The sequence below is a fragment of the Salmo trutta genome, chromosome 5 (genome assembly GCF_901001165.1).
Source record: "Salmo trutta chromosome 5, fSalTru1.1, whole genome shotgun sequence".
Lineage (NCBI taxonomy): Eukaryota > Metazoa > Chordata > Actinopteri > Salmoniformes > Salmonidae > Salmo > Salmo trutta.
This window is the reverse complement of record NC_042961.1, coordinates 26,887,138-26,906,968: the sequence shown is the minus strand read 5'-3', so window position 1 is coordinate 26,906,968 and position 19,831 is coordinate 26,887,138. Positions and strand designations below refer to the sequence as shown.

Sequence of the window (19,831 nt, the reverse complement as noted above, 5' to 3'; positions counted from 1 at the left end):
ATAATATGGGCCCTGGTCCAAAAATAATGCCCTATATGGGATTATGGTGCCATTTGGGAGAGATTCAGAATGCAAATTATGCAACATTGAAACTAAATCCTGACACCCTACAGTGTCAAATAATTGTTTGCTGTGTGGAGTCTGGCACAAGCTAAAAGACGGATGTCAATACAGCGGCTGACTCAATCCAAGCAGCTACTTGTTCAACAGAAGCACAACCAGACATAGCCTGGCCATGTGGTCACATACCGGATTCTCCCATAACATTCCTTCTAATTGGATAATAACAGACGCAAACCAAACTATTAGGAGCCTCACTGAGCACAGGTGTTCAGAGTAAGAGTTAAAAAGCAGATGGGGAAACATGGTTTCAGGGAGTGGAGAGACAGATGTTGGCTTGGTGGAGGTTGGGGGGAATGGGCTGGGAGGTTGGGGGTGGAGGCCTACTTCTTTTACTTATTTTTCTTTTCCTGTTTATACTGAATGTATTACTTAAACTTTAAAATATGATCAAATACTCAATACCTTGTAGTTATGTACCTTTTGTAATGTTTTTATTTTTTCTTCTGATTGGCAGCCCATATGTATGACATGACATGATAATACTGATGAGAAAAAAAATGCATACCAGACTTGTCATCCTGGACCTCAAACTCCGCACCGGCGGAACCCAGCAGAGAAGCACCATGTTTGAGCAGGCGGGAAATGTCAAAGCGGTAGAAACTCAACCGGTCAGAGGAGGAGTCTTCTGGGGAGAAGTCTGCACACGACTCTGGAAGAGAGAGATTCCATTTTAGTCATTTAGCAGATGCTCTTATGCAGAGAGACTTACAGTTTGTGCATTCATAAGATAGCTAGGCAGGACAACCAAAGATATAGGAAGTACATTCTTCCTCAATATCAGTAGTCAGAGCTAGAAGGGAGGGGGGGGGGGGGGGGGGGGGGGGGGTCAAGGAAAGGAAAAACCTGCACACTTCACTTGCGAGTATCACTTGTTTATTTAAGCTTACATATCAGTCCCACTGCCTTCGTCAGGGATTTTTTTACAGTACAAAATTAGGAAGCGTGCACCTTGAGTGCTGATGAAATGTCAAGTGTTCCATTTCGATGTGTGATATGAGCCTGAACCGCTTTTAAAAAAAATGTGCCTGCCCACGCCTACACACTAAAGTGCCTCGTCACCTCCTGTCAATGGTTACTTAAGAGCAGTAGAGATGCAGCGCTAACATCCACCCATTCCTGGCCGTTTCAAAGGTTATTTAAATGATAATCCTTTGTGTAATGGAACGTTAAGGCATTATTTGTTCCCTGCTGTAAGGATGAACAAAATACAGGCATTTGGCTGTGACTAACGTGGCAGGTCGAGGTTGGTTCACCTTCTTTGGGCTTGGGTGACGGGTTCCACTCTGGGATATTCTTCACAATGGCCTCCACTGCCTGACCCGCAGCGATACGTGTGTCCCAGTTTGGACTTCTCAGGTATGTCAACACCTGTAGGTTATGGGTAAGTGAGAAAACAGACTCAGAGGATCGAACACATCTCATTCAAATAGGTGTCAAGTCCCATGTGGCTCAGTTGGTAGAGCATGGTGCTTACAACACAATGGTTGTGGGTTCCATTCTCAATGAGAACCAATATGAGAAAAGTATGAACTCCCTATTGTAAGTGGCTCTGGATAAGAGCGTCTGCTAAATGACTAAAATGTAAATCAGATGGCTATTCCAGGTCAAACAGTCCACTTGTTTAATAATCACTTCAACATTCCCTGAGGCAACAAAGACAATGGGCTATGCAACAGTCTGACCTTTACGGCCGCCAGTTAGATTTTTCCAGACAAGGTGAAGGGGGGGGGGGGTTTGCAAATCTGTATGGGTGGTTAAAGTATGGATGTCCTTTTGGCAGCACTGCAGGCTGATGTGTGGGGAGCTGACAACAATGTGGAATCCCTGGATCGTTTTCATTAGCCCCCATTGTAGCAAAATGGAAAAAAATAACATTTAAGTTCAAGTAGTCTCTCCCCGTTTCAGTCTTTTCTTCCTTCTGGTGCCTAATGAATACAGCCCTGATGTAGATAGAAACCTGACTGTGGGCACTGATGAGGACAAGCCCAGCACCCACCTTCGACAAAAGGTTGTTGAGCTCATGCGGGTGGAGTTTGACCACATCTCCCAGCTGTATGGCAGCAGCCTTCCTCGTCACCGGTGTAGTTCCAGTGTCAAGTAGGATGAACAGACGATCAAGCCTGGAGGACGAGAAAGAGTGGGAAAGAGAAAAACTGAGGAAACAAGTAGATCAGGAAATAAGCATATGCATGCATTGGTCTACATTGCATATATTTGAAGAGACTTCTGAGAAGTTGCATTCATTTTTTGGCATTTCCAAATGTAACGAAAGGATATCAACTGCATGGAGGGTTGTAAAACTCCAGTGTTGTCGACAGGATTCTAAGTGGGAACGTGAACTTCTGCTTTGTGAAATAAGGTGTACACACACACACTTCAGTTTTGCAGATTGCAGTGTACATGGCACTAGGGAGGGCACTTCAAATCCAAACCATTAAATGAGTTATGACATCAATCATTCGAACCTAGAGCATACTGTGCATATGACTACCGTTTGATAGGAGCGTTGAACACATCTCTGCTAAAAATAAAACAGAGTGCCATTAGAAAGGGCGATGCTGTTCAGTGTGGCAAAATGCCCATCCCACTCAAAGTAAAACAAATCCAACAATCTCTAGGCTACAGATTCATACAGTTGTGGTTAAGCAATGGATACATCTTTTGTGGATTAGGAATAGTTTAGGCAGGGGCAGAAAAAAGTATTTTCCCTTTGAGCATTCAATGCAAATTATCAGGGTGGAGCATTTTGGATTTGTTATTCATTGTTATTGTACTACTAACTAGGTAATTTCATATGAAAAGGAGGATGTTCAGCAGCTTGATTATACAATGTGCATATCATTAGAATTATAGATTCATAAATTGGCTGGAGGGTAACTCAATAGAGCATATATATAAAGCCTTCAGCTAATTTATAGCCTATGCATTAGTTGAAGGCTTCAAATAGGCATCCTCTTGCGAGCCTGACTAGAGAAACTATCAGACACACGATTGCCCATGATATTTTCTTAGCAAACTAAATTTACAAGATATGACACAAGGGAAACCAACCACCGTACAATAACCATACATTTGGGAGACTAATCTCATCAAAATAAATCTGGATGAAACGCAAGAGCGATAATCTCATTTGCAAAATGACAGACTGGCACATTCGCAAGCAGATTGCACATCAATTAACGGTTAGCTAAAAGTAACATGTCTCAAACATATTAGCAATATCAATTGTATGCTATACAGGTCTGCTAGTAACTAACGTTAGCTAGCAAAAAAAAAAAAATACATACTGTTAGCTAATTGCCAATAGCTGTTGTGTAGATGCTAGCTAGCTACCTACCTCAGTAAAACTGGCTGGCTAATTGAAATAGCTAGCTAACGTTAATTTAGTTAGCGCTAACGTTAGCTAGTCAACACCACCGTGAATGATGATGCCATTGCCTGTTCATGCTAATTAACTAGTACCTAACTATTTGCTAATCATCTTGGATAAGAATAGCTAACCTTAGTTGGCTAGCTAGGGAATCTTACCTTGACACGGCCATGACGATTAATTGAATGCGTGAATGTGCTCTTTTGTGATCCGCATTTAACAGATGCTATCATTTATTTAAAAAGTTATCCTCTTTACTTGACGCTAATCCAATGCGATAGCTAGCTAGCCTAGCAAAGGAGGGCCTGGTGCGTCTCTCTTTAGTCACACAGCTCACCACCCGTAACCAGTCGAAATGAGTTCAACAAATCATGGCTTCAAAAGTAGGTCCCTCTTGTCTCTTCAATAACTTCTTCGTCAGTTAATTGCCATGTATTAAACGTATATCACCTTAAACCTTGTATCAACCTTCAGCACTACTCCCAGATAAGTACTTTAATCTAATACGATTTAAAGAGTAATTTTGTTGTCCTCTAAAGGGAACACAGGAGGCTGATTTTATATGAGGAGCCATCTTGCATTTATTCCTTCCTCCATAGCAGACGCCGGCTGATTGGTTAGAAGCCATTTCAGCGACCAATCAAAAATAACATTGAAGAGGAAGGTAAGAAGATGAAAAAAAATCCTGCAGGAAATACTTTTTCCCTTTTGAATTGACAGAAGCCCGCCCACGCACCTTTCATTCACTAGAGAGAACCTTTACAATCAGGTCTACAATGCATTTACTCCATGGTGCAACTCAAACCTCATGGTGATAGATTTGATAAAACTAATGTATTAACATAACTACATCAACGTTCCATCACCAAGTATTTTAAACTTTCTTCAGAATCACAAAGTTTAATATTTGAAGCTGCTAATAAAGCAAAACACTTTTAAATGGTCTAGATACATTTGATACATTCTTGAAGTGTCCAGCTTGCTAAATTTGTAAAACATATTTCAGCAAGCAGCCAAATCTGTCTGTCGTAGCTGAGTTTCAGCACCAGGAGCTGACCAGTGCTGAAACTGCCAGCTTGTACAAAGACGAGAACGTTGATTGAACGTTGATTTAGCGCGCTCTGATGTGTGGGCACAGCTAGCTAACATGATAGTGGAGCAGTGAAATTATGGCGAAGAAATCTCAGACTTTCGTTGGGTACAGTAGCTATGTTACATAAACATAATACCTAGTAGCTTCATTTATGGTCAATCAGCTGCTATCTAGCTACAGTGAGGGAGTTGTCTAAAGCAAAGCCTATCAAGTTCTATCTAGCTAACTTTAGCTGGCTAGCTATAAGTATGCATTTGGGAGGAACCTAGCTAGCTAGCAAACTAGCTAACGTTACTAGTAGCTAGCTAGCTATGCTGAGAGAAAATATTTGAACTAGCTAACCCCTTTCATCTGTGCTGAGAGTCTAACTAGCTAGCTAGTACTTATCAATTGGGTGTTATTTTCCTACACTTTCACCATGATGGTATTATTGGTCTTTTCTCAAGAGTTTGTTTGTTTGTTCTAGTAGTTAGTTTATTTTATCTAATGTTTATTTGATCCCATGGCGACCATGGCTTGGTGACTTGTCTGCCAGGTCTCACTAGACTGTAAAAACATTATGATTAGGCTATCTGCTCCAGCTGTATCCTAACAAGATATTAAAATGAATTTAAGAAATGTTTATCTCATTTTTGCGCAACTTCAAGGTGAGGCTTGAGGATGAGACATGTGGCTATAACTTGTGGCAATAGTGAAACAGTTCTGTATGACATATCCATTTGTTTGTTAGGATGACAGAGGAGAATAAGGAAAAGGTTCCAGATGGAGTGTACATCCAAGAAAGGGGTATTGGCATACTGCTTAATTATTCTTTTTTTATTCAGTAGAGAATTGTGCATTTGATAGTTGTTGTGTTGTGTTTACTGACTCCGCTTGGTGACCACATTTGACAGTGATACAACATCCACCTCATATCAGGCTCAGCAGAAGTCAAGAAAGAGGTAGATTCATGCTCCAGCAATACAAGGTGAGATAGTCTTGATTTCCACTAAAGCTATAACCACGATATGTGAACAGGTTCATCTTGTCATCCTTATGTTCCCTCATCTAGTTAAAAATCCTTCAAAGTAAAATCAATGCTGCAAGAGAAGTGAGAATAAAAGAACCTCAGAAGATTGCTGACAAGCCGGTAGGGAAAATACAGGTCTTGTCATTTGTGCGTTATACAGTAGGCTAGAAATCTGACCAGGGTATTGGGTCTGGCTTTCATCATTATGTTGTACTATTGATTTGATACATACTTACTTAAATGAGAGAGTGTGTTTCTCTTATAATCTGGCCTCTTATATATATTCTGGACTCTTATCATTTGTACTGTTTTCTTTTAAGTCATGCTCAGAGGAAGAAGCCTATCGATTCTTCTGCAATACATTTGATGAATTGGAGAAGAATGGACATACCACTGGCACACTCTCACAACAGGTAGCCCAACAGTAGTGAAGAATATACATTTAGTGGAAAATGTACAAAGATAGCTGTGATCATAAATGTATTAAAGGCCCAGTGCAGTCAAAAATGTGATTTCTTGAGTTTTATATACACTGAGTAAAGGGATGCTGGCCCATGTTGACTCCAATGCTTCCCACATTTGTGTCAAGTTGGTTTGAAAATAGTTAATAAACCAATAAGAAAGAGAGTTTCAAACATCTCTACCAATAACAGCACATTTTCCCCTCCCCACTCAGGCCACTCAGTCCTAACAACGTTCTTGCTTGAAAAATTGCTCTTTGCTAAGAAGCTATTTATGTTTATTTTTGACCATTTTAATCAAAAACAATCACAGTAGCTAGGTTTCCATACAATTGGCGAAAGATTTTCATGCAAATATTCTAAAATCTGCATAAAACGAATATGCGCCATGAAATTGACTTGTTGAGGATAAAAGTCTGTGCATGATGACGTAGTGCTCATAAAAATACCTTTTGCGGTTAAATGTCCATGTACCTAATAAAAAATCGGATTTTCAACTCTACTGATGGATTTCTCACCCCAAAAAATTGACCCTCGATATTCATTGGAAAGGAGCATCAAGCTCATCACCTTGCACTTTCACCACCCTGTGAAGTTCATCATAATTCAGCGAGGACCACACAACTTGTCATCACGTAAACTCCCAAGTTTACTTTGATATGATGGTTATTATATCAATATTTGCTCATAAAAGCGTTTCCACCAACATTTCTCGCATAATACATTTTACTGACAAAAAGATCCCACCTTGTGTAGTGTATTTTTGTTGTTGTTGACATTTGGAAAGTTTACCGACAAATTTTCGGTTTCCCTCAGGCCTGTCATGATATTATTTTAGCCGACATGTACTTTACTCGCATAAAAAGGTTGGATGGAAACCTGGTTAGTAAGGTACTTAATTGTTCCCCAGAAATGATTTGATATTGAGATAAAAACGGCTGCATTGGACCTTTAAAACATTTTGTCATTCACCTATGTAACTGTGTTATGAAATGGCGGCCACATTATTAATATGCAGCCTTTATTGAAACATGTTTATTTTGTTTCCATGATAGAGTGGGATAGATACTGTCATCGATATTGACAATGTGGATGAGTGTCATAATCCTCTTGTTCCTGGTGATATTGAGACACTCAACGTAAATCCAGACCTTTTATTTGTACCCAGTGATTTACCAGGTGATGTAGACCTATAGTCTTTATATTAACATTTTGAGATGTAAAAGATACCCCTACTGTTTATGTTTAGTACCTTATCGTTGCTTTTGTTGTTATTATAACTGAATGTGAAGGAAATAGAATTTTAAATTGAGAATCATTTGATTAAATCTGATGACAGTAAGCCAAATGAGGATTATACCAAGGTATTTGAAGCCCCGTTTTTTGGAGGATGAAGGGTTTTATGTCTGCGAGAGGCCCCAAGTGCTGAAGAAGATGATAAACAAAATGGGCAACCGGCTGATTGAGGAAGAAAAGGTATTGATTCATGTTATATCGATAATAAGTACATTCCGGTACATAATCACAATATTTTCTATTTTGTATTTCAGTATGTTTAGGGAGTAAAGGTTGACTGATAGAGGGGTTACATAATACATATTTGTAATAATTTAATCGCATCATATGAGCAGCCTTTTCATGGCTCTCTTTAGAATTCTGGTTATGAAACAACGTGTTATGCAATATCTAAAATGAGCACAGGAAAGAGGAGTATTCATGTTTACATTCAGATTTCATCAAATGGTGCCTTTTACCATTCAGGAAATATATGGAATCGGCTCTAATGAAACATTTTATGCTATGTACAGTATACCGCTAAGCTAAATGACGAAAATGTAAAATTGCTGATATAAAGGCATATTACATTTTATCTGGTGTTATCTACATTTCATCAGCAAAGTACCACGTTGACCTTTATCATGTGTAAGCAAAAGTGAGCAGAGATGCTGTGCACTTGTTGTCGTTCAGGGACAGTCCTGGTTTGGAGAGAATGGTTGCATGATTGCTATTCTGGACCCAATCCAGAAGTATTGGCATTGTAAAGTAGATTTCCCATTCTCATGCCAGTCTCCTTGTCTGGCCACGGTGCACATGAGGGTGAGTCTGTCCTTGAGTGGACTATGTGTGATGTAAAATGTGTAATGTCTTATGAATGGAATGGCTTGTTACATGTAGTAACAAGTCCCTCTTTCATGCAATACCCATTTTTAAAGACACTTGACCTAATCCCAACTGTCATTAATACCATGCTTGAAGCACCTACAGCCAGTCAGTAATACCATGTCCTCTTACAGCCTGATAAACTGCAAAGTGCAGGATCTGTTGTCTCTAATGCAGAGGGCAGTGCAGGGCTGTGGCAGCTTGACCTGAACCTAGCCAGGCTGAATTTCACCCATCATCCCCTGTTTAGCACAGAGCATGTGTTGGCTCAGAGACTGTATGAGCTCTATGAGCATTATGAAACCCGTGAGATGAAGGGTGCAACTACCTCTCTGCAGGACAAGGTATAACACTATCATAAGACTTACAATTGAAATCATTGGGAAAAGTAATGCAGTCATACAGTAGTATATTGTTAATCTGAAATATTCGTTGTACCTCACCCTGGTAGCTAAGCGGACTGAAGAAGTCAGAAACAGCCTTGACCGCCACTGATGAAACTGCTCCTTGCTCAAAGTTACAGGATCTGAGACAGGAAATACGGTGAGAGGGATTTCTGTTCTAAGAAATATGATTATTTACTGTACCTAAATGTTTGTAAAGGTATTGCTTTAATGAATCTGCTCACTGCAGAAAGACCCATGTAGCACTGAAGAATGAGAGGCAGGCAGACATCTCTCTGGTGAGGAACATTGTAGCCGCTTGGAAGCGCATCAAAACCCTCAGGGCCAAGAACGGCTATGTGAACACCACTGTGAAATTACAGCTGCATAAGTAAGCATCATTTGTATTATTTTGACATAGAATAGACCTAAATATGCTGTACATGCTAATTCTGGTCACAAACGTTAATGTAAGTCATGGGTGATATCACATGAACAACACACATCGCTCTATAGCCTCGTTATTGTTATTTTATTGTGTTACGATGTCCTTTTTTGAAATTGAGCAAATATTTTTCTGCGTTGTTGGGAATGGGCTCGTAAGTAAGCATTTCACTGCAAAGTCTTAATCTGTTGTATTCGGCGGATGTAACCAATAAAACTAGATTTTGATTTGATTTATATTTCTTCATCCTCACGTTGACTTTTAAAGTCATTGCAAAGCATACAGTGTATATCATCTTAAAGTAGGCTATTCATGTGTTCAACATTTAGGATAGGGCAGTTGTTACCATAGAGATACTAGAGAACGCATCTCCTGTCTTTACAATGGGTGCTTCTGTGAAAGCATGGGCAGAGCCATTTAAGGCTACATCCATTTTAAAGTTTTCAATTTCTTCTTCTTTTACTTCTCTGAGTGTACTGACAGTTTGTAATTAAGATGAAAGGTGCATACTACCACTAGTATGTTGTAGTGTGTATAGTCTGAACAGTTACATAGCCAAGTTTGGTGATTTACTGCCACTTGCAGTTATGGAATGTTTGCTCAGGAGTATAATCCATTGGCTGACCCTTCCTGCTGACCTGGATGGAATTCTGTGAACCTTGCTTAACCCAGAGCAAGTTACATCCATTTGACTACTTCAAAATGGTGAATGGCCCTCAGTGGCACTTCCCATGATACAAGTCTGGCCTCTATCCAACTCTATGATTGTAACCAAGAAGTGTTTAGAAAGCATTGCAATGTATCTTTTTCATTGCAACTAATCTCATTCACAGAGTGAAGGCAAGGATCACTGACAGCACGACAAACAGAACTGGGACAGATGAGCACATGAAAGCAAGTGTCTTCTCTCTTGACAATCTCTTAACACCAACTGTTATTAATAAACTATAGCCGTACTGTTTGTAGTAACCTTTGTCACATTGTTGTCGGTGTAAACATCCTATTGCAGACAAAGCTCTACACAGATGGAGACGTAACGATCAGGCAGCACTACCTGTGTAGGGAGCTGAAGGAGCATAACAAAGAGGAGATATACATCCCTCCAGTTCCAGGACAAGAAGAGGAGATGTCTACTGATTCAGTCAAGCAGAAGGCAGATCAGTTAGATCTAGTTCCTGTTCTTACTATGTGTGGGGTGGTCACTCCAACCAGTAGCTGTCCACCGTAAGATTCTCTTCAGAAGCAGAAAGGTTTTTAGCTAGTTGTCGTTTATTCATTCATTGGAAATGTATGTTTTTAAGACTCTCCAGCTGAGAGTGGACATGGCACTTACTTTGGCACTGACTGATATATAATCATGTATTTGGATGTTATCAATGTATTCAATTTGTTCATATTTTATTTATTTTACAGTGATGAGAAGGTTAGAAGATATGAACTGGCCAAACACAAAGTATCAGTGAACATATTCTATAATGGAAAGCATGTGTCTACCTCCGAGCCATCCGTGTTCGACAACAGTGACTTCGGAGTTCAAATTCAACAGATGTTCAACATGCAGATAGTTCACAGCCCAGAGAACATTATGCTTGAGGTATGTTTCTCTTGCTGTAAATAATATTGTTCATTCATTTTTGGCTTTTGAGAGATGTTATATTCTTACATTGTTCCAGTAGCACTTTATGTTAAGCTACAATTTATAAAGGATTTGTTTAAATGACCTTATAAGTAGTTTATAAACTTAATTATTTGTTTTGTAAATTCACAATTCCAGATTTGTGAGACAGTGAAACAAAAGAGCACTGTTGTGGCCAAAATGTATGTGCCCATACCAGACAGGAACATGCTCTCTAGCAACGCTACAATGGAGAGGTCAGAGTTCAGCAGTGACAGAGCCATCAAGGCTTACTACGCTGGTGTTGGGAGCAGTGAGTAACATTGTAGCTATGATTTGTGATTATTTGGAAGATGTGGTATTTAGCATTGGTGAAATTGCTACAGGGATGGGGGGGACATGCCCCCACCCGATATACAGTATGAATCAAAAGTTTGGACACACCTTTATTTTTACTATTTTCTACATTGTAGAATAATAGTGAAGACATCAAAACTATGAAATAACACATATGCAATCATGTAGTAACCAAAAAAGTGTTAAACAAATCAAGAAATATTTTATATTTGAGATTACATGTCACAACGTCCACAGAAGGTGGCGCCTCTCCTCGGTCGGGCGGTGCTCGGCATTCGTCGTCGCCGGCCTACTAGCTGCCACCGATCTGTGTTTCAGTGTCTGTTAGTTATGTCTGTTTTTTGATTGCACCTGTTTCATGTTTGTCATTAGTGGGGGGGTATTTAGTCTGTCTGTGTTTAGTTAGGATTCGTGCCGGATTGTTCTTTGTTACGTGTGGTGTTATATTGTTTGGGTTACAACTTATTGTATAGGCAGTAGGGTTGCCGGGCTGCGCCCCGTCTGCCCTTTTGAGCGGAGCTTCTTTTAATCTTTTGGACTGTTGTGCTCCCAGCCGTATATAGATTTTGCCTTTGGATTTATTAAATCAAGTTTGTTCCAACGGACCTCAGTCTCCTGCGCTTGACTCACCCTAAAACAGTTCTACCCGCTCGTGACATTACATTTACATTTTAGTCATTTAGCAGACGCTCTTATCCAGAGCGACTTACAGTAGTGAATGCATACATTTCATACGTTTTTTTCTCCGTACTGGTCCCCTGTGGGAATCGAACCCACAACCCTGGCGTTGCAAACACCATGCTCTACCAACTGAGCCACACGAGCCACACGGGCCGCACGAGATTCTTGAAAGTAGCCACCCTTTGCCTTGATGACAGCTTTGCACGCTCTTTTATTCTTTTTTATTTAACCTTTATTTAACTAGGCAAGTCAGTTCAGAACAAATTCTTATTTACAATGACGGCCTGCCTCGGCCATCGCTGGGCCAATTGTGCGCCGCCCTATGGGACTCCCAATCACGGCTGGTTGTGATACAGCCTGGAATCGAATCAGGGTCTGTAGTGACGCCTCTAGCACTGAGATGCAGTGCCTTAGACCGCTGCGCCACTCGGGAGCTCTTGGCATTCTCTCAACCAGCTTCATGAGGTAGTCACCTGGAATGCATTTCAATTAACAGGTGTGACTTGTTAAAAGTTCATTTGTGGAAGAAGAGACTTGCTTGGGCCAAGAAACACGATCAATGGACATTAGACCAGTGGAAATCTGTCCGTTGGTCTGCTGAGTCCAAATTTGTGATTTTTGGTTCCAACCGCTTGGTCTGTGAGACGCAGAGTAGGTGAACGCATGATCTCTGCATGTGTGGTTCCCACCGTGAAGCATAGAGGAGGAGGTGTGATGGTGTGGGGGTGCTTTGCTGGTGACACTGTTAGTGATTTATTTAGAATTCAAGGCACACTTAACCAGCGTGGCTACCACAGCATTCTGCAGCGATACGCCATCCCATCTGGTTTGCGCTTAGTGGGACGATTGTCACGTTCGTTTGAATGGACGGACCAAGGCGCAGCGTGTGTTGATTTCCACATCTTTTATTTAAATGAAACTTTCAAACAAAAACAATAAACAAGCAACGAAACGTAAAGTAACGTAGTGCTACCTGCACATACACAAACAATATCCCACAAAGCAGGTGGGAACAGGGACACCTTAAGTATGATCCCCAATTAGAGACAACGAACATCAGCTGCTTCTAATTGGGAACCATACCAAGAGCACCAACATAGAAATGAAAAGACTAGAACACCCCCTAGCCACGCCCTGACCTACGACACCCCCTCCCCCCCGAAAGGTGCGGACTCCGGCCACAAAACCTGAAACCAAATGGGGAGGGTAGGGGGGGTGACTAGTGTCGGTGGCGCCCAGACCCCAGATCCGGCCATGGTGCCGGGCTGAACGCCGTGCCTGAACTGGGCATCAGCTCAGAGGAAGGCTCCGGCGATGGAGCTGGGTTGGCCGCCGTGCCTGGACTGGGAGGAACGTGCGTGGAGTGCGTGGAGCCGGTACAGGTGGCACCAGACTGTTGACACGCACTTCAGGATGAGTGCTGGGAGCTGGCACAGAACGTACCGGACTGGGGAGGCGCACTGGAGGCCTGATGCGTGGAGCCGGCATAGGTGGCACCGGACTGGTGACACGCACTTCAGGGTGAGTGCGGGGAGCTGGCACAGAACGTACCGGACTGGGGAGGCGCACTGGAGGCCTGATGCGTGGAGCCGGCATAGGTGGCACCGGACTGGTGACACGCACTTCAGGGTGAGTGCGGGGAGCTGGCACAGGGACGTACCGGACTGGGGAGGCGCACTGGAGGCCTAGTGCGTAGAGCCGGTACAGGTGGCACCGGACTGGTGACACGCACTTCAGGGCGAGTGCGGGGAGCTGGCACAAGACGTACCGGACTGGGGAGGCGCACTGGAGGCCTGGTGCGTGGAGCCGGCACAGGTGGCACCGGACTGGTGACACGCACTTCAGGGCGAGTGCAAGGAGCTGGCACAGAACGTACCAGACTGGGGAGGCGCACCGGAGGCCTGGTGCGTGGAGCCGGTACAGGTTTCACCAGACTGATGACACACACTTCAGGGCGAGTGCGGGGAGCTGGCACAGGGCTGCTCAGCCGACCACCCCTCGTGCTCTCCGCCCCCCCCAAAAAAAATATTGGGGTTTCTGTGGCCGCGGCCCCCGGTGTCATCGCTGTCCTTCCTGATTTCCTGGCGACTCCCGCCAAGGAAGGGTCTCGCATCCTCCCATGATCTCTTCCCAGGTCCAACTCACTTTTCCCTCCGTTGCACGTTGCTTGGTCCTTGTTTGGTGGGATATTCTGTCACGTTAGTTTGAATGGACGGACCAAGGCGCAGCGTGTGTTGAGTTCCACATCTTTTATTTAAGTGAAACTTTCAAACAAAAACAATAAAAAAGCAGCGAAACGTAAAGTAACGTAGTGATACTATCACATACACAAACAATATCCCACAAAGCAGGTGGGAACAGGGACACCTTAAGTATGATCCCCAATTAGAGACAACGAACATCAGCTGCCTCTAATTGGGAACCATACCAAGAGCACCAACATAGAAATGAAAAGACTAGAACACCCCCTAGTCACGCCCTGACCTACAACACCATAGAGAACCAAGGGCTCTTGGTGGTTGGGGGCCCCCCAGATAGCATATGAACAAAATGTGTACAATTGCAGGAAATTTGCTTTAACTGTTGACTCTGATCACAAAAAACTGTCCAACTTGTCTTTCTCAATTTTCAAACAGAAATGGGTTTTGCCTTTGGTGGTTCATCGATGTGTCATTCTGGTCATGCACGCTGCGACCGACATAGCTAGTTCGTTAGCTAGTAACTCCTCCAGTATTTGTTGACCCCATTTCACAGGATTTGTTTTTGGATGGAAGCTGTAGAGATCAGTAAGAAATGGCACTTCTGTAGCCAAATATCTTATTTATCCATTTTTGTTTGTTTTCATTAAATGACCTGGGATAATGGTGCGTTGATCAGTTATACAGTTTATAACCGTTATTTTTTAGTTTTTGCCCAGTCAACTTTTAAAGTAACTGTTCAGTGTTTTGAGATTTCTATGAAATATGACCTATAATTAATTACAGTATGAGTGAAATAGGTTTCCTTACAAAAAAGGGTAATTAAGTATGTGAAAAAGCGTTTTCTGTGTTGGAATGGTGTGGGCGTACCCCAACAACAGAATGATGTGGGCGTATACCGGTCATTAAAAATATTCACACGAGTAGACTGCTGATTGACATTCCTCTATGAGGAAATAGCAAGCATTTTTTAAACGGTCTGTTTGAGAAACAAGTTTGAGGTGGGGTTTTTTTCTCTCCAATTTATGCTTTAGCCACAAATACAAGTATAATTTAGTCAACAACATTATTTGGGTATGATTTAAAAGAATCTGAATTTTTTACATTTATCTCAGCCTCATGGCAAACTGTGTAGAGTAGCAGGAAATTAGCATTCTCATTGCAAAATGTGAAAAAATAGCATGTGATGAGCTATAAAACAGAACATTTTTCTCTGCCCCATGGTAAAATGTGAAGACTTGCAGAAAATTAGCTGGCTTTCCACTTATCCTTCCACTTATACTGTGTTTTCAAAATACCCCTCATAGATAATAAATGAATTGCAGGAATTGCGTATAAAATGTTAAAAAAAATCTCTACTGTTCCGTCACCCCCAATATCTACACCCCAATTTTACCCTTGATATTTAGTGATGAGCTATCCTGTGAAAGTCTATTTAAAAAGTGATGGTAATTTAGCTCACTATGTGTTTTTTTTGTTGTTGTATAAGGATAATGTCAACCCAGGTCTTTAGTGACAAAACAATGGTCTTTTTAGATGTCCCATTCAAACTAGAGAAGGAGGATGCTGAGGTGTGCCTCATGACCTCTGGGAGGCTGCTGTATGTTGTCTCCTGGGCTGTGGATGAGAGTGGCTTTCCCATGGCGCCCACTGCCCCACCACACAGACCCAGCTTTACCAGGTGAGTCTGAACAACACCTGACTGACTTCCACAAGGTTGGCCGTCTTCTCACACACGCACACGCGCGTGCACACACACACCTTTGTTTGTCTGTTACCTTATGAGTTGAAGGCTTTTCTTTAGGCTGTCTTGCAATATAAACCCTAATCATGTTACATTGCCTGTAGACCCATGGCCAGCGGTCCCAATGCAAGTAGGCTTGAATGGATCAGGGACCTTCAGTTTGACCCCAACCACCCTTCTAACACAGAACTCACAGAACTCCTTAGGGTGAGTGTTAACACTGTAGACTCAGAACCTCCACTTGTATTCTATCAAAATAAACCCAATGATGTGTTGTTGATACAAAACACTCAGTGGTTGCCATGGATTCAAATCCAGGAAACAGCTAGAGTGCTGAAACATGAAAGCTTGCCCGGAGCACTTGGTTTGAAGTGGACGTTTGAAGTAGCGTCTCATATTGTTTGACCAATAGGAGGCCTGTGAGCAGAGAGACAGAGCCACGGGTCACTTCCGCCTGCATGCCCTGGAGGAGGAGTTTGACTTCACCACTGAGAAGCAGCTGGAGAAGTCCAGGCGCTTTGGTCTCCTGCAGCTGCGGAGCTCTCATGCTGTGGGCGTCAGCCCCTCCAAACCCATCCCTCTCCACGACAGAGACATTACTGAAGCAATGTTCGCTGTAATGCCCTTCTCATATAGCCTGGTTCCAGATAAGTTTGTGCTGTCTTGCCAATTCCTACAGCATGGTCATTGTCATGCCAATGTTTGGCTATACACAGCATAAACACATCTGTGGGACCAGAGTAGACTACTTCCTCATCCCTATATTCTGCAACGTTTCGTTTCATAAGTAGTTTCATACAGGTACAGTTGAAGTCAGAAGTTTACATACACCTTAGCCAAATACATTTAAACTCAGTTTTTCATAATTCCTGACATTTAATCCTAGTAAAAATTCCCTGTCTTAGGTCAGTTAGGATCACAACTATTTTAAGAATGTGAAATGTCAGAATAATAGTAGAGAGAATGATTTATTTCAGCTTTTATTTCTTTCATCACATTCCCAGTGGGTCAGAAGTTTACATACACTCAATTAGTATTTGGTAGCATTGCCTTTAAATTGCTTAACTTGGGTCAAATGTTTTGGGTAGCCTTCCATAAGCTTCCCACAATAAGTTGGGTGAATTTTGGCCCATTCCTCCTGACAGAGCTGGTGTAACTGAGTCAGGTTTGTAGGCCTTCTTGCTTGCACATGCATTTTCAGTTCTTCCCACAAATGTTCTATAGTATTGAAGTCAGGGCTTTGTGATGGCCACTAGAATACCTTGACTTTGTTGTCTTAAGCCATTTTGCCACAACTTTGGAAGTACAGTGGGGGAAAAAAGTATTTGATCCCCTGCTGATTTTGTACGTTTGCCCACTGACATTTTAATGGTAGGTTTATTTGAACAGTGAGAGACAAAAAAATCCAGAAAAACACATCAAAAACGTTATAAAATGATTTGCATTTTAATGAGGGAAATAAGAATTTGACCCCTCTGCAAAACATGACTTAGTACTTGGTGGCAAAACCCTTGTTGGCAATCACAGAGGTCAGACGTTTCTTGTAGTTGGCCACCAGGTTTGCACACATCTCAGAAGGGATTTTGTCCCACTCCTCTTTGCAGATCTTCTCCAAGTCATTAAGGTTTCGAGGCTGACGTTTGGCAACTCGAACCTTCAGCTCCCTCCACAGATTTTCTATGGGATTAAGGTCTGGAGACTGGCTAGGCCACTCCAGGACCTTAATGTGCTTCTTCTTGAGCCACTCCTTTGTTGCCTTGGCCGTGTGTTTTGGGTCATTATCATACTGGAATACCCATCCACGACCCATTTTCAATGCCCTGGCTAAGGGAAGGAGGTTCTCGCCCAAGATTTGACGGTACATGGCCCCGTCCATCATCCCTTTGATGCATTGAAGTTGTCCTGTCCCCTTAGCAGAAAAACACCCCGAAAGCATAATGTTTCCACCTCCATGTTTGACGGTGGAGATGGTGTTCTTGGGGTCATAGGCAGCATTCCTCCTCCTCCTCCTCCAAACACGGCAAGTAGAGTTGATGTCAAAGAGCTCCATTTTGGTCTCATCTGACCACAACACTTTCACCAGTTGTCCTCTGAGTCATTCAGATGTTCATTGGCAAACTTCAGATGGGCATGTATATGTATTCTTGAGCAGGGGGATCTTGCGGGCGCTGCAGGATTTCAGTCCTTCACAGTGTAGTGTGTTAACAGTTGTTTTCTTGATGACTATGGTCCCAGCTGCCTTGAGATCATTGACAAGATCCTCCCGTGTAGTTCTGGGCTGATTCCTCACCGTTCTCATGATCATTGCAACTCCCCGAGGTGAGATCTTGCATGGAGCCCTAGGCCGAGGGATATTGACAGTTCTTTTGTGTTTCTTCCATTTGCGAATAATCACACCAAATGTTGTCACCTCACCAAGCTGCTTGGCGATGGTCTTGTAGCCCATTCCGGCCTTGTGTAGGTCTACAATCTTGTCCCTGACATCCTTGGAGAGCTCTTTGGTCTTGGCCATGGTGGAGAGTTTGGAATCTGATTGATTGATTGCTTCTGTGGACAGGTGTCTTTTTTACAGGTAACAAGCTGCGGTTAGGAGCACTCCCTTTAAGAGTGTGCTCCTAATCTCAGCTCGTTACCTGTATAAAAGACACCTGGGAGCCAGAAATCTTTCTGATTGAGAGGGGGTCAAATACTTATTTCCCTCATTAAAATGCAAATCAATTTATAACATTTCTGACATGCGTTTTTCTGGATATTTTTGTTGTTATTCTGTTTCTCACTGTTCAAAGAAACCTACCATTAAAATTATAGACTGATCCTTTCTTTGTCAGTGGGCAAACGTACAAAATCAGCAGGGGATCAAATACTTTTTTCCCCCACTGTATGCTTGGGGTCATTGTCCATTTGGAAGACCCATTTGCGACCAAGCTTTAACTTCCTGACTGATGTCTATTTTGTGAAGTGCACCAGTCCCTCCTGCAAAAAAACACCCACACAACATGATGCTGCCACCCCCGTGCTTCACGGTTGGGATGGTGTTCTTCGGCTTGCAAGCGTCCCCCTTTTTCCTCCAAACATAACGATGGTCATTATGGCCAAACAGTTCTATTTTTGTTTCATCAGACCAGAGGACATTTCTCCAAAAAGTACGATCTTTGTCCCCATGTCCAGTTGCAAACCGTAGTCTGGCTTTTTTATGGCGGTTTTGGAGCAGTGGCTTCTTCCTTGCTGAGCAGCCTTTCAGGTTATGTTGATATAGGACTCGTTTTACTGTGGATATAGATACTTTTGTGCCTGTTTCCTCCAGCATCTTCACAAGGTCCTTTGCTGTTGTTCCGTGGATTGATTTGCACTTTTCGCACTAAAGTACGTTTATCTCTAGGAGACAGAACACGTCTCCTTCTTGAGCAGTATGATGGCTGCGTGGTCCCATGGTGTTTATACTTGTGTACTATTGTTTGTACAGATGAACGTGGTACCTTCAGGCATTTGGAAATTGCTCCCAAGGATGAACCAGACTTGTGGAGGAATACAATTTTTTTTCTGAGGTCTTGGCTGATTTCTTTTGATTTTCCCATGATGTCAAGCAAAGATGCACTGAGTTTTAAGGTAGGCCTTGAAACACATCCACAGGTACACCTCCAATTGACTCAAATGATGTCAATTAGCATATCAGAAGCTTCTAATGCCATGACATCATTTTCTGGAATTTTCCAAGCTGTTTAAAGGCACAGTCAACTTAGTGTATGTAACTTCTTACCCACTGGAATTATGATACAGTGAATTATAAGTGAAATAATCTGTCTGTAAACAATTGTTGGAAAAATTACTTCTGTCATGCACAAAGTAGATGTCCTAACCGACTTGCCAAAACTATAGATTGTTAACAAGAAATTTGTGGAGTGGTTGAAAAACGAGTTTTAATGACTCCAATCTAAGTATGTAAACTTCCGACTTCAACTGTACATACTTTACTCTCTTCCTGCAATAACTTTGTGGGTGAAGTTTCTTTTAACGAAAGTGGACATTTGTTGCTTTGTTGTTTCCAGGATTATGGTGCATTCCCAAGTCTGTCCCTTATGGATGAAGACCCTATCACAATGCAGAGAGCACGCTCTATCCACTGCATCCAAAAGGTACTCTTCCTTCCCTAGATTCTGTCATCTGGAGTCAGATTGCATTTTTTGCGTATGTC

General features: G+C 42.2%; 2 protein-coding genes across 3 annotated transcripts in view; one reads left to right on the top strand and one right to left on the bottom strand.

Annotated features, from left to right (window-relative positions):
- LOC115193967 (TATA-binding protein-associated factor 172) overlaps window positions 1-4,089 on the bottom strand; it is a 74,024-nt gene extending 69,935 nt beyond the window's left edge. For both annotated transcript variants that reach the window (XM_029753140.1, XM_029753141.1), the window contains exons 1-4: window positions 3,652-4,089; window positions 2,120-2,243; window positions 1,377-1,491; window positions 629-772 (exon numbers count right to left, since the gene is read on the bottom strand). In XM_029753140.1, coding sequence (XP_029609000.1) covers window positions 629-772; window positions 1,377-1,491; window positions 2,120-2,243; window positions 3,652-3,665 — 397 coding nt within the window. In that variant the 5' untranslated portion in view covers window positions 3,666-4,089. The remainder of the gene's footprint in view (window positions 1-628; window positions 773-1,376; window positions 1,492-2,119; window positions 2,244-3,651) is intronic.
- Window positions 4,090-4,616: 527 nt separating this feature from the next.
- The window catches only part of LOC115193968 (coiled-coil and C2 domain-containing protein 2A-like), a 27,140-nt gene continuing 11,925 nt past the window's right edge, over window positions 4,617-19,831 (top strand). Inside the window, exons 1-19 of the mRNA XM_029753143.1 lie at window positions 4,617-4,691; window positions 5,317-5,372; window positions 5,480-5,553; window positions 5,638-5,715; window positions 5,916-6,008; window positions 7,112-7,235; window positions 7,396-7,532; window positions 8,025-8,153; window positions 8,351-8,560; window positions 8,668-8,759; window positions 8,850-8,990; window positions 9,878-9,938; window positions 10,054-10,268; window positions 10,458-10,638; window positions 10,819-10,972; window positions 15,432-15,576; window positions 15,744-15,846; window positions 16,052-16,255; window positions 19,686-19,772. Of these exons, the coding sequence (XP_029609003.1) occupies window positions 4,663-4,691; window positions 5,317-5,372; window positions 5,480-5,553; window positions 5,638-5,715; window positions 5,916-6,008; window positions 7,112-7,235; window positions 7,396-7,532; window positions 8,025-8,153; window positions 8,351-8,560; window positions 8,668-8,759; window positions 8,850-8,990; window positions 9,878-9,938; window positions 10,054-10,268; window positions 10,458-10,638; window positions 10,819-10,972; window positions 15,432-15,576; window positions 15,744-15,846; window positions 16,052-16,255; window positions 19,686-19,772 (2,313 nt within the window). The 5' untranslated portion in view covers window positions 4,617-4,662. The remainder of the gene's footprint in view (window positions 4,692-5,316; window positions 5,373-5,479; window positions 5,554-5,637; window positions 5,716-5,915; window positions 6,009-7,111; window positions 7,236-7,395; window positions 7,533-8,024; window positions 8,154-8,350; window positions 8,561-8,667; window positions 8,760-8,849; window positions 8,991-9,877; window positions 9,939-10,053; window positions 10,269-10,457; window positions 10,639-10,818; window positions 10,973-15,431; window positions 15,577-15,743; window positions 15,847-16,051; window positions 16,256-19,685; window positions 19,773-19,831) is intronic.